The sequence below is a fragment of the Loxodonta africana genome, chromosome 12 (assembly GCF_030014295.1).
Source record: "Loxodonta africana isolate mLoxAfr1 chromosome 12, mLoxAfr1.hap2, whole genome shotgun sequence".
Lineage (NCBI taxonomy): Eukaryota > Metazoa > Chordata > Mammalia > Proboscidea > Elephantidae > Loxodonta > Loxodonta africana.
The window spans coordinates 40,424,291-40,438,067 of NC_087353.1; the positions used below are offsets into that span (position 1 = coordinate 40,424,291).

General features: G+C 47.5%; 1 protein-coding gene across 1 annotated transcript; it reads right to left on the bottom strand.

Annotated features, from left to right (window-relative positions):
• Positions 1–4,897: 4,897 nt before the first annotated feature.
• On the bottom strand, positions 4,898–13,563 carry ADGRF3 (adhesion G protein-coupled receptor F3). The gene is made up of 9 exons (XM_064295142.1): positions 12,905–13,563; positions 12,087–12,296; positions 11,423–11,566; positions 11,008–11,204; positions 10,421–10,600; positions 8,201–9,583; positions 6,132–6,173; positions 5,982–6,044; positions 4,898–5,516 (listed from the first exon to the last, which is right to left on the bottom strand). Exons 1-9 carry the CDS (start codon positions 13,236–13,238, stop codon positions 5,457–5,459), a joined length of 2,613 nt encoding a protein of 870 aa, XP_064151212.1. The 5' UTR covers positions 13,239–13,563; the 3' UTR covers positions 4,898–5,456.
• Positions 13,564–13,777: the final 214 nt, after the last annotated feature.

Here is a 13,777-nt window from a genome sequence, read left to right on the forward strand (position 1 = left end):
GGATCTCCTGTTTGAGAGTCCCAGCATCATTTTCCCCATGTTTCCATTGGTAATTTCAACATAATGAGTTTGTAATACTGAGAGACACTATATATACATATGTATCACAAAAATCAAATCTAGACGAACTAAGTTAAATATAAAAGGGAAAAAACTTTAAAAAATTTTAGAAAAAATTGCCACTATCACTTTAGGGTTTAGGGAGATTTCTTAGAAGGACATTTAAAGTACTCATCATAAAAGAAAATATTTATAAGTTTGATGATGTTAGAATAAGAACTTTTATATGACACAGAGTGGAAAGACAAGCCCCAGGTGGGCTGAAGACAATATCTGCAATACATGTATCTTACAAAGGATCCAAGATAATATAAAGAACTACAAGTCAATAAAAAGAAGATAACCCTGCAGAAAAATGGGCAAATGATATTAACAGGCGTTTTTTAGAAATGATGCACAAAGGGAGAATAAACATGAAAAGATTCTCATTAATAATCAGGAAAACCCAAATTAAGATCATAATGAGATAATACGTTTTACCCACCAGACTGGCAAAAATTAACAAGACCAAGAATACCAAGTGTTGGTGAGGAAGTGAAACAATAGTAACTTTCCTACACTGCTGGTGAGAGTGCAGATGAGTATACTCACTTAGGAAAACAGGGTGGCAGTATCTTATACATCTGAATATGGCACACAATCTATGACCCAGCATTTCCACTCTTAGGCATATTCCCTAAAGAAACTTTTTCACATGCATACCAGGAGACACACAGTGGCATTGCTCTTAATAGCAAAATACTATAACTATTGACAGGAAAGACTCAGAAACAAGACTAACTACATTTGTAAGATGCCTACAGATGAGGTAAAAATATTTTCCAAAAAAGTGAAGGGAAGGGAGACAAGACAAATCTTCCTTGCAGAAGAATTCCAGTAATATCTGCAGCTGCTCCCCCTTGAGCAGGGGAGCATAAACCTTCAAGTGCGGGCTGGGCTTAGTGACTCACCTCCAACAAATAGAGTATGGAAAGGGGAAAAACAGCCATTTTAGGGTGGAGAAATCTGGCAAGCACTACCTTACCTAAGTGATCAAGCTGGCATCATCAGTGGTGTCATGTGGATGTTGTATACCTCTTAGTATGGTATGTAGAAGGGGCACTTCACCTCTGTGGATTTCTTTTCAGATACTCATAACCCATCAAATTATGAGAAAACATTAGACAAACCCAAGTTTCGGGACATTCTATAAAATACTTGACTAGTACTCAAAATTATAAGGTCATGAAAAACAAGGGAAGACAGAAACGGACTAAAGGAGGCTAGGAGACATGACAACTAAATGCAATGTGGTGTCCTGGATTGGATTCTGAAACAGGAAGAGGACATTAATGGGGAAAATGGTGAGATCTGAGTAAGTCTGGAGTTTAGATAATAGTATTAAAAAAAGACAGGGGGAGGACATTCAGGATAGAGGTTACCTTGGAAGGTTGAGGCCAGTGGAATTGGATTGGAAAGGAGCACACAGGTAGGTTCAGTGGTGTTACTGATGTTCTAGTTCTGAGGATGGGCTGTAGGCTCACCAAAGCTTACATAAACTATATACTGCTTTGAAACAGTTGATAGAAGTAAAAGGTTATTTTCATTAGCATTACTACAACAAAAGACCACCCTTGGCTATCCTGGTTATAGGTGCCCTCCATCTAATTGTCGCCCTTGATGTCCACCCTTAGACACCTGGTTATGCTGCTCTTAAAGATTTCAAGTTAAATGTCTCTCTTCGTGTAAAAGTTTTATTAGACCCATTCCACCAAATAACCATTTGAGAGTGGAGCCTTTTATTTGGCCCCATGTTCTGTCATTCAAACTATGTGCTTCTGATGGTCTCTGAAGTTTATGTCCTTCCAGTCATCTATATAGTTCATCCATTCAACAAGTATTTACTGAGTGCCTGTTACGTGTCAGGCCCTATTCTAGATGGCTAAGTCTACAGCAGGGTTGCTATGAGTTGGAATCGGCTCAACGGCACTGGATGTTAAATCTACGGCAGTCCACAAAACAGAGAAGAATCCCTGCCCTCTTTGCTTCCATCGTTGCAGAGAAAAGAATCCTAATTCTCAGCCTATCTTCTCTCCTATCATTCCTTAGTTTGGCTTGTTTTCTCCAGGCCTCTCCCAGTCCCTTTCTGAGGTTTTCATGAATGGCCCCGAGGTCCTCTGCCTGTATCCACTATGGTTTATTTGGGGGCTCTGAACTGGTGTATTCTGCTTTTTCAGTGAGGAATTCATTGAAATTTTTCTTTTTTCAGTTTTCAGTTAATGAACTGGGGTCACTGATTAAGAAGAAAGGGGAGGAGGGGGAAATGAGAGGAAAAAAATAGGAGAGATCCTACTCTGAAAGGAAGTATGTTGTGGAAAAGAAGAAGCATTTAGACATGTTGGTGATGTTTGTAACTACAGTGAACTCAACAAGGAGCCATTTTTGCCTCCGTACTTAAAGGATTGTCAGTGGTCAGACAATTGGTTCCCAAAGCAGAACTCTAGTAGGGGCCAGAGCTTCCTCAGGACCCCCTAATACAGCCTACCCATCTGTATAAGCCTAAATTCCAGGGAATATTTTGTCTCTTTGCTGGTCAAGTTTGTGTTTTAAATATGCAAAGTGTTCAGGAGAAATTTCAAAATAATTTTTTTTAAATGTATGCTCATTTTAAAAATAATTCAGATAATATTTATAGAGAGAATAGGAAAAAAATGAAAAAATCAAGTAGAGATACCCACTGTTAACATTTTGATATCTTTTTCAATACATATTTGTATGGACATATGGACCAAAATTGCATAGTATAATGCTATTTTGGAACCTTTCTGTTTTACTAGCCATATAACCCAAATATTTTTCTGGATCAGTAAGTGTAGATAGCTAAACATCATTCATTTTTAATGACCACATAGTATTCCTTTGTATGACTGTATCCTAACACATTTTACCAGGTGCCTCTTGGTTCCCAGTTTTTAAATGATGTAAACACGCTGAAATGTCCATCCTTTACATGTTTACCTGTTGTCTTAGTTATCTTGTGCTGCTATAACAGAAATACAAATGGGTAGGTTTACAAAACAAATTTATTTTCTCACAGATTAGGAAGCTAGGAGTCCAAATTCAGGGTGCTGGCTCTAGGGGAAGGCTTTCTCTCACTGTCAGCTCTGGGGGAAGGTCTTTGTGGCTTCAGCTGCTGTGTCCTGGTTCCTTGGAGATCTCCATGTGGCTTGGTATCTATCCTCCTCCATTTCTCCTTACTAAATCTGCTCCTTTTATATCTTGTAAGAGATTGACTTAAGACACACCTTTAACTAGTCCTGCCTCATTAGCATAACAAAGACAACCCATTCCCAAATGGGATTATAACCACAGTCGTATCAGTTAGGATTTACAGCACATATTTTGGGGGGACACAATTCAATCCATAATACCTGTTCACTTGTCCATTTAAGTCCTCTTTAGAAAATGGAATTCTTGCTAAACACTAAATGTCACCTTCTCATCTTCACCTCCAGAGCCTTTTTCTTCAGTCCTTTTAACTATTTTTTTATGGTGAGAGCCAAGTGAACAAAGGCTTACTGTCATTTTATCCATCAATTCTAAATGTGTTTCTCCCAGCAGAGCACACATTGAGTATGTGCAAACATTTGAGCAGGAAAACAAGAATACATCTACACTCAGAAAAGGATCTCTGCAGCTTCTAGAGTAAAAGAGTGCATTGTATGAATTTATAACCAAAAATTGCTTTTATAATTTAAAAAAATACGACTGTAAATATTAATAAAGTGAAATTGAAATAAAATAGAATGGAGACCGGACTACGTTGCAGGAGAAATCAGCGAGGCAGAGCCTTCACTGTTTTAATAGCTGCCTGCCTTGATGGGGCTGGAACAAATAGGAGGGAACAGAAACATTACAGTTGCCCAGGGAGTTGGTATTTCCTATTTGAAAGAATTGTTGAATCCATTTAAAGAAATATTTTGGCCAGTTTATACACAGTTGAAATATTCACACAAATTATTACACGAAGGTATATTTTATAAGAAAAAAATGTTCTCAACAGCATGTGGTAGTATATCCACTTTTAAAAGCAAAATTTCCCATTCCATTTCATTTTTAAAAACTCATGAATTTTGTAACTAGCAAACCTGGATTCATCAGAATTTTTAAACCTAGTTTGAAAAATTTCAGAATCCTGTTATCTTCCTCTTCTGAATTCCCTGAGTTAATTCAGCCAGATGTCTTGGTGTCCTCTAAAGGCTTTTCTTGGATCTTTCTTCTCCATGTCTAGTCTCAGCTTGGTCCTGTCACTTTTAAATGTTAGTGTGTTAGTTTTTCCCCTCCGTTCTCGGCAGTCATGGTACCTTTCCCTCTACTTTAGAATCGTGTTATGCATTCTTACAAATGTGCTGACATGAGTGTCTCTGTAAACATGCATACGCCTATGAAACTTATATTTTGCCTTGATGTTTTTTTAAAAAAGAAAAACTTCACCTTCTAAACTTTGAAAAGAAAGAAACCAAATTCTGCCCTTCACCGCCAATGTTTGGACGATCAGAGCTCCTGTCAATTAAGCCATCCTTTTTTCATAACTGTCAAGAAAAAATAATCAGAAATCACTGAGTAGTTAAAATCATTTTCATCAAATATATATGCACCGTGTATTGTTGCTTAAATTAAAAACTGGCTGAGACTATTACTTGCAGTTATTTTGAACTTCGATATGTGTTGATTTTTACAGCAGAGGCAGGCTTATTCATTAGGTGATTTTAGCTAGCTTTTCATGCTATTCTCTCTTGGATAACTTCAGGGAGCGGACAGGAGAGCTGCAGGAGAAATGAGTGTGACTAATGGAAATATATGCCTGCCTTTCCCAAGGGCTGAGCTCTGAGTTGGGGGGAGGGTTCAGAGTATTGGACCAGGGCCCATCATGGTGGATTCAAGCACATGGCCTCAACTGCCTTGGAGGAACATGGGCTCTCTGTGTCGGTCACTCTGAAGCTTCTGCCTTCCCTGTGAAAGAGCTCGCCCTGAAGCTCTTGGGTCACCTTGCCTCACCTCGGCAGGCTGTTCTCCCCTCTGGACGCCAAACTCACCACTGGCAATTCCTTCAAGTCAAGAATTTCCCTGAGGTTTTCCAGGACAGCTGAGAATTTGACAGTGTGAAAAGGAGTTTCAGAGTGAACTGAATCAAGGATTGGTAGTGGTAAAACTCCCTCCAGCTCTCTGGGAAAGCAGCAGAAGATTCTTCAAGTATCTGCTCCCTGAGACCTCGACTCCCTAGCCTGCTGAGAAAAGCCTGTTCTCCACCCCGTGGGCTGGAGAGGAGCCTTCTGTCGATAGCTTTGCCAGGAAGCCCTTTGCTACATCCATCCTTACTCCACACTGCTCCCCCAGCTCCCAAGAAAGCTTAACTCTCACCTGGCATTTTTACTTCTTCCCTTGCTATGTTCCGAGAAGCAGGATTCATTAGTGGCCTAGGAAGGGGTGGAGAGGCCCAATTGCAGGGCGATGGTTACTATAGTCGACTCTCCTTTGAAGAGATTGTGCCCATTTTTGCCTTCTCACCTCCTGCCTGGGCTGCAGTGATTCTAGGAACTTTGCTCTCAGCTACAACAGTAGCTCCCACGTGTATGCAGGGTTTTACCTTTCTCCTTTAAATGCTAACCGGAGGCTTGGAAAAATTGGAAAACGAAGAGACGAGTACCAGGAGGAGTCCAGGTTGTGATTGGGAACCCAGGAATGTGGATAGATTCTGAGTGCACTAACTGGGCTGCTCCCTCCTTTGGAGAGCTTGAACCTGAAACCTAACCATTCTGAAAAGCAGCCCCAATCTTCTCTTGGCTTCTGGCTCTACCCATTTCCTCTGGGGAAGAGAGTAGAACACTTCCTTCTGTCCTGCTCTCAAGGGGAGAATTGAGGATTTGAAGCCAGCAACTCACCGGGGAGATAGTGGCACTAGGGGGCAGAGTGCGGCAGAAGCGTTTGAGTAAAGCCTCTTGTACCTGCAGGAGAGATAAATGCCCCAGTTATGTCAGGCAAGGTCCAGCCTTCAGACTGCAGGTTAGGAGAGGGTTAGGTGGCAGACTCACCTTCTTGTCCATGAGGCAACCAAACAGTAAGATGAAGACACCCTGAGAAGAGGGACGGGGGTGAAGCTGGTCAAGGAGGAAGGAATCAGCCCAAATCCCTTCTTTCCCAATCTCTGCCCTCTTGTCTAATTCGTGCCCTGAGGCTTCCCATCTTGTTTTTTCTGTACTTTGGCATCATTTGGTGCATAGAATCCATTTCTGGAGATTTTCTTTTTGTAATCCAAGCCCTTTCTGTTTCCTTCTTTCTATTTGTTTATTTTTAATCTTTATTGAGGGTAATTCACATAAAATACAATTCACCAAATTTAAGTCAACACTATGATGATTCTCCGCCCACACCCCACCCCACCCCACCCCAACCCCCTGCCCTGATATCTGGTGCTTTTCTTACTTTTTTTTTTTTTTTTTTTACTGTGAAAGTTGCAAAGGGGTTATCCAAGGACCAGGTACTGACAGTTGCCTGGCTTCTCTTTGAGGAGAGGTTAGTGAAGAGCATGGGCCAGAATCAGTCACACCTGGTTCAAGTCCACTCCCTTCTGCTTAGCTGTGTGGCCTTGAGCAGGTTATGTAACCTCTCTGCACTTCAGTTTCCTCACTTATAAAATGGGGATAAAAATAGTATGTAGTTCACAAGGTTATAGAAAGGATTAAATGAGATCACGGCACATGTTAAGAACATATATGACTTCTATTGGTGTTATTCTCCATGTTACATAACCCTCTAAAGTGAGTTCTCAGATGAATAACTGTTCATGTTAATGATTGGCATGATCTCATTCACCCTTTCAACAGACTGAGCAGGGAATGAAGAAAGAACGAGCATGTTTCCGGCTCCAGCTCTCCAAAGAAGCAGGGAGCAGCCCAGTGAGGGCACTCAGAAGCAGATTCCTGGGTCTGATTATAACCTGGACTCCTGGTGACCCTCTTGTCCCTTGGTTTCCCCACCTAAAAATCTGCCTCTAGCATTTGAAGGGAAGAGGTAGGATGGAGACACATGGGAACTTCTTAGCTAAAAACAAAGTTCCTTAGAGATGGAAACAATAAAAAAAGAAAGAATAATGCCAATGTAAGCCCCAAAAGGGGCAGGCGCAGGGGAGGAAACAGGTGGGGTAGTTGTTCCCGGTCTCCAGAAATGCATCCTCCCTTGGGCAGTCTCGCCACAGTGGGTCTTGAGGGAAGTCACTGCTGTCACTGAAGAACACAAATCCCGTGGGCAAGAGAAGGGCAGGAGGGCCAGAGTAGGAGACAAGTTGGGAGGGTTGTTTAAGCTGAGTGCCTAAGGATGCGACTAGGGCCAAACCAGAGCCAGGAGCCATTATCCTCCTCTCCCTTTCTTCCTCCTAGCTACATTGATCTGAGTTCCTTCTTAATTCCAGTGCAGAGACTTCAGAGTTCACAAACCTTTTGAGCTCACGAGCTGGAGAGCAAGCAGGGCAGTTATTTATTGGCATCCCTATTTTACAGACAAGAAAACCAAAGCTCAGAGAGGTTATGTGATTTGCCCAGAGTTTTCCAGCTAGGCGGTGGAGGAATTAGAATCCAAACCTAAGCCTTCTAAAATTCTCAAGCCTACAAACACATATTCTTAAGTCCCTGCATGGTGCAAATGGTTAAGCACTTGACTACGAGCCAAAATGTTGGCAGTTCGAACCCACCCGGCATCACCTTGGAGCCCTGGTGATATAGTGGTTAAGAGCTTGGCTGCTAACCAAAAGGTTGGCAGTTCAAATCCAACAGCCACTCCTTGGAAACTCTATGGGGCAGTTCTACTCTGTCCTATAGGGTCATTATGAGTCGAAATCGACTAGACAGGACCTAGCAACAACAGCGTCACCTTGAAGAAAAGCGTGGTGGTCTGCTTCCAAAAGGTCACAGCCTTGGAAATCCTATGTAGCAGTTCTACTTTGCACACATGGGATCACCATGAGTTGGAATTAACTCAATGACAACCACCACCAACAACAATAAAATGCTTTTTTCTGTTCTACCATGATACCACCATGAAGGGACTGGCAATGACTCAGAACACTTAAAAGAGCAAAAAGCACAGCCACCACCCTATCACCCACCTGGGAGGTGTTGAGAATGGTGAAGATGTAGTGGGGGACTTCTGAGACTTCTTCTACCAGAGTGGCCAAGCCCAGCCCCCAGGTGAGGCCAAAGACGGGTGTGAGAAAGAGCAGAGCTTTGATCACCCCCAGAAGGGCTTGGCGCTTCTCCACCTGAGGTCCTTCTGACAGTGACGGTCTCAGCAACTTCAGCACAGCCATGGCTAGTACCAGCCCGTTCACGCCCACAATGGCCAGCACTGGCCCCACAAAGGTGTAGAGTGCGCCTCCCTTTGCATCCAGCCAGCATGCTCCCTCCCTCAGGTATTGTCCCCGGGGTAGGTAGAGACCCAGGGCACCCCCTGCAAATCCCAGTGGGCACAGATAGCCAAGGACGACCATCAGGGGGAGTACCTGGTGCTTGGACAGCTGATGGAAGATGAAAAGTAGCTGGTGGGCTAACACCAGGGCCTGAGCCAGCATCCAGAAAAAGGTGGCCAGGTAGAGGAAATGGCAGAGGAAGGCAGCAGCTAGGCAGAGTGGACTGTGGGGCCCTGGGGGAAGTAGCGAGGCACCCAGGAAACAGGTGTCTGCAGCCAGCAGGCAGAGCACCACATTGAGCAGGGCCACATGGCGGAAGTAGGCAACCTTGTTCCTTACCACGACTTTCCACACCAGCCTGTACACACCCAGGCACACAAGCAGTGCCAGGATGGAGGCCCCCAAGCCCAGCTGGTTCAGTAGCTCCAGAGTAGGGCTGTCTGGAACAGTATGTTGGGACATGAGGATGGAGAAGGCAGTGAGATGCTGACAGACACACTGAGTGGTGGAGTTGGCCCTAGTTGCTTGTGCCTGGCACCCTTCATCTGACCAGCCCCCCTCACCTTGGAAGAGATCATGGTCCCAGAAAACACAGTGGGGTGTGCCATTTCTGTCCCCAAAGTCCATGATGACCTCTCCCTGGTTGAAGACCTGGCCATCTGCCATGATAGAGATGGAGAGGACCAGACCAGGAGTGGCATAGATGGAGTTCCTCAACCCTTGACCATAGTTTGAGGGCAGAAGGTGGTCCAGTTTCTGCAGCACCAGGCTAGTAATACTAATGTTGGCTCCACTATGGACCAGTGGGGCCAGTGAGTGCCTGGGAATCTCTGCCTGCAGTGGAGGCTGGGTGGAGAAGGAGATCCTGTAGTCAGCAGTAAATGTGGGTCCAAGGAGCTGGGTCTGCAGCTGCACATTGGATGAGATGAAGGAGAAGGGGTGATCCTGTGGGCACAGGCTGTGTGCCAGGGTCTCCACAGCCAGCAGGAGAGCTGAGCTCATCGATGGCTTCTGGGCCTCAGCTGGGGTCCATAGAGAACTGGTGTCCAAGTCTAGGATCTCATCTGTGCCTGTCAGTAGATCCTGCAGCACCCAACAGAGAGAAGCCCACAGCACTGAGCCAGGGCACTGGGAACTAAGGACCCAGAAACCTACCCTTAGTCCAGTGCAACACCCAACATCAAGGAAAAAAGGTGAGGAGGAAGAAGGCCTGTGAAGGGAGACTTGGCAGATAGGAAGAATGGGAGCTGTTGAGCCAACCACTTGGGGGCATCTCCAAGCCCATGGTCTCCTGTGCTCCTCTGTCTGAAAGCCCTCCATCCCTTGGGCCACCCCGGTCATAAGAGGGCCCCTATAAGTCTGTGAAGCTAGAGAGTGTGATAGCTGTGGTGGAGGCACAAGGTTCTGAAGTGTGGGCCACAAGCACGCCAGTGAGCCCACATGGGATGTGTCTTCCAGGACGTGAAGTGGGTGTGATATCATTGCCTCTGGCTATTTTTCTGGCTGCAGTTTATGGATCAACCACTGAAGCCCGCAGGGAGAGCTGGTTTAGGTGAGTCCAGCAAACCTACGTGTGTTTGATGATCTCCATGTGGATACCTTGTGTGTGTGTGGGGGGGGGGGTCATCATGTCATATCCGCATGTCTACGTGTGCATGGATGCCTCTGCACTCAAGTCTCCAAACCCCTTCCTGCCTTTCCTCAACTCCCCATGTGCACCCAGCACCAGGTCTTCTCCACACCCCATGGCCTTGGAGACAGGTATCCAAAGGGAGAAAGGGACTAGGGGAGCAGCCCCTCAGACTCTAGAAAGGGCTGCCTGACAGTCTGTGGTGATGCCAGAGGGACAGAAGTGCCCATGGGTGAGAAGCCTCCATCCCCACTGCCCAGCTGGCCCCCACTACGGCGTGGAGCTCTCACCTTCAGGGCACTGTGGTGAAGCTGTAATCTGGCCTCTGCCACCACTTCAGCCAGGAAAGTCATGGTGCCCAGCAGTGCCAGTAGGTCTGAGGGTGAGCTCACCCTTGCCACTTGCCCTGGCAGCTGTGCCAGGAGCTGTGGCACCTCCGTAGCAGGGTGGCCCTGGCCTGCCTGCAGCAGCTAAACAGACAAGAGAGCAAGAAGGTGGGATGTGGAAGCATCCCCAAAGGGAGGGGCCACCCCCTCCTCCTGCCTCCAGCTGCTTCCCCACTATACTCCGCACCCAACCCGAGGGAGCAGGAAGCAGAGAGAGAGAGAGAGCCATGTGGAAGGCACTGACACCAGTCTTAGTGGGATGGATGCTTGATGGGACTGAGGTTTGAGGCCAGCCCCCAGGGAGGGCTGGCCACTCTAGGCCCCTCACCCCTACTTCCTGGCTCTGCCAGGGCTTTAGTCCAGAGCAGCTGGAGCTTTAGTCTGGGATGCGAGGGGAAAGGACTGTAAAGCTGGGAACCCTTTGGGTCCTGAGTGAGGAAGAGGGAGATGAGGGAGGGGTGGCATGTGGGCAGTGGTGCCAGAAACGTTACCCTGGCTCTGTGCAGCAAGGCCAGGATCCTCACATCTGTGCAGCTACTGCGAATGGGCCCCCAGACCCCGTCAAGCCCACAGGACCTTGTCATCATTCCAATCTTATCCATGGGACACGGGGCCTGAGCCACATAGCCAGCCTTGGTGACATTCCAGGTAACAGCCAAGGAATCCTTGGGGCAAATGGTGTCTCCGTCTGAAGAGTAATGATCAGCCAGTACTCAGCAATCACAATCTAGCCTGAGCCTTTCATTGGGTAGAAGCCCCTACAGGCTCCAGAGCTGGCCCTGCTGCCAGGGCACGAAAACCCCAAGGAGGAAACCCGTGCTCCCAGGGCAAGCCGGGAGCTCTCTGGCCTTCTGCTGCCCCTGCCAGGGGAGAGGGTGACCAACTGAATCCCAGAACCCCACGTACCCTGAATGCTGGTGACAGAGACAGAGACCCTGACAGGGGCCAGTTCCAGGCTCTGCAGTTCACAAGTGTACGTGGTGTCAGCTGCAGGGCAGCTCTGAACGGCCAGCACAAGGCACTGGGAGCCTGATGCATTGAGTAAAGAGGCTGAGGGTGAGACCAGAGAAGGGAACTGTCACTGGGCCTGAAAAAATTAGAAGCCAGCAGCCCTAGAGATGCTGTTTCAGTCCTTCTAGCACTTCTGGAGGGGATGAAGTGTGGGGAAGAGCCTCATGGACTGTGGCATTGAACTACTGTGGGCAGAGCATGGATTTGGATGAAGGGGACCTGGATTTGAACCCTGGGTGTCTCTAACTAGCTCTAGGACTTGAAGCCACAGCTTCCTCATTTGTCAAATGGGACTACCATCAAACTAACGCAACAGCGTTTATTGTAAGAGTTAAATGGGATCGTGTGGGTGAAGGCATTTTGAAAAATGTTATCTATATACACGTAGTTACTATAATAGCAATGGACTTAGGATTGCTCTGATGGGGTTTAAAAAAAAAAAAAGTGTTGGACGTAGACCCAGAACTCCCAGGTTGAACTGCAGGCTCTGCTCCTTGTGAGCTGAAGATCAGCTGCCTGAGGAGACTAGTGCCCCCTGACCAAGTGGCCCCTTTCATACCTGTGCCACCCTCCCTGGGGCTCCAGGAAGCCGTGTAGGCCAGGTGTGTGCTGGGGATGCAGCAGCTCAGGTGGAAGACAGGGGTGGTGGCACAGGCGATGGAGAGCTGGTCTGGAAGTCGTACCACGTCTGTTTCCTGCAAGGACACCCTCACCTCCTGGTGCAGCATCCACCTGAATCCCTGGGCCTCAAAGCAGCAGGTGTACTGGCCTGCAGACACACACCCACTGCACCTGCTGGCTCCCCCGGCCCCTACTTCCACCACTGAACCTTTGCAACTTCCCAAGCCCTGGCCTAGGTCAGCCCCTCCTTCCCCCTCCTTTGTGCTCAACCCAGCGCTGAACCCCAGAAAAGTCCAAAGTGGCCCTTCTGGAGCACACTCCCTGCCCCACAAAGGACTACCAGGAGGAAGAAGAGATCAGCAGAAGAGGCTCTTGATGCATTAGAATTCGCCTGTAGCCATGGCTTCTGGGTGAAGCTCTCTCCTTACAGCTGATGCCCTCCCTCCTCCCCACACTGCCCCTGCTGTTCTAGTGTCTTGAGGAAAAACATGGGTCTGAGATTGAGACATTATTCCCAACCTTCTCCGCATTATAATTGTCCACATCGAAATGCGCCTCTTAGCCTTTCTTTCCCCAGAGTGAGTAAGTGAAAAGATGAAAAGGGAAAGGTAGCAGAGAAAAGAGAAGAAGGAAGGGGCGGAGGGGTGGGGGTGGGTATGAGGGAGAGGTGAAGGGAAGCAGAGAAGGAAGAAGAAGAGAAGGGGAAGAAAAAGGACGAGGGGACGAGAGACGAGTTGAGTGAGACCAGCTGGTTACCTGCCCAGTCCTGGGAGATGTTGATGATGCTGAGGATGGCCTGGCCCTGGCTAGAAGAGTCCAGGGACACTTGTGTCCCTGGCTGCAGAAGGAAGGGACTGGGGCTGCCTGTGGGCTGCAGGTACCAGTGCAGGTGCATGGCAGCGTGGTGCACCAGAAGAGTTAGGCGCAGTGTGCTGCCAGGCATTGGCTGCTCGGAGTCCTGGTTCAGCTCCCCAGGGACTGCAGGGAGGCAGGAGACAGCCTGGAGACACTCACGGCCCTTTCCCACCTTCTGAAACCCATACCTCCTCACTCTTCCCCACCTAGCATTTTCTTTTCCCTGAGTGGTCATCTGAGTGAAGCTGCTGCAACCCAGCCTGGAAGACCCTGTATGCCACTGAGAACCAAAAAAGAAACCTCTTTGGCCTATGATTTCCCCTCCCCCTTGTGGCTTAGGGCTGCTTGAGTCTCTTCTTGGACTCCTAGGTCACTCTAGCGCTTTCTGCCTTTATCCAGATGTCCCTGGGGCCCTGTTGTCCGTTTGTCAGTCTCACTACTTGGGTCCCAAGCTCAGGGCCTGTGAACTGCTATGACAGCTGGAATTCTCTCCTACCCAGAGGATCAGCTGGGCTTGAGTCAGCTAACAGAATGGGGTTCAAAGAGAAACACACATACAAACACACACCCACACACCCACAGAGGATTTCTTTCACATGGGGCTAATGGTTTTCAAGTTGCCAACCCTCCTCACCAGGTGGCAGCAACTGGCAGTAGGTGGGCTCAGGATGGCTGAAGATAAGACAGTCACAGGGCTTGTGGTTGTGGAAGGTTTGGCAGGGAGGGTGACGGGAGCAGACACTGGTGTTCCACTGGTACCCAGAGAGACAACCA

What these genes read in the sequence shown, in the direction of transcription:
- ADGRF3 (XM_064295142.1), bottom strand. Translation starts at nt 13,238, where the DNA reads ATGACCACTCAGGGAAAAGAAAATGCTAGGTGGGGAAGAGTGAGGAGG. An exon ending in CCCCAGGGAGGGTGGCACAG is followed by an intron (nt 11,567 to 12,086) that starts GTATGAAAGGGG and finishes TCTCACCCTCAG; the next exon opens with CCTCTTTACTCAATGCATCA. An exon ending in CTCTGTCACCAGCATTCAGG is followed by an intron (nt 11,205 to 11,422) that starts GTACGTGGGGTT and finishes ATTACTCTTCAG; the next exon opens with ACGGAGACACCATTTGCCCC.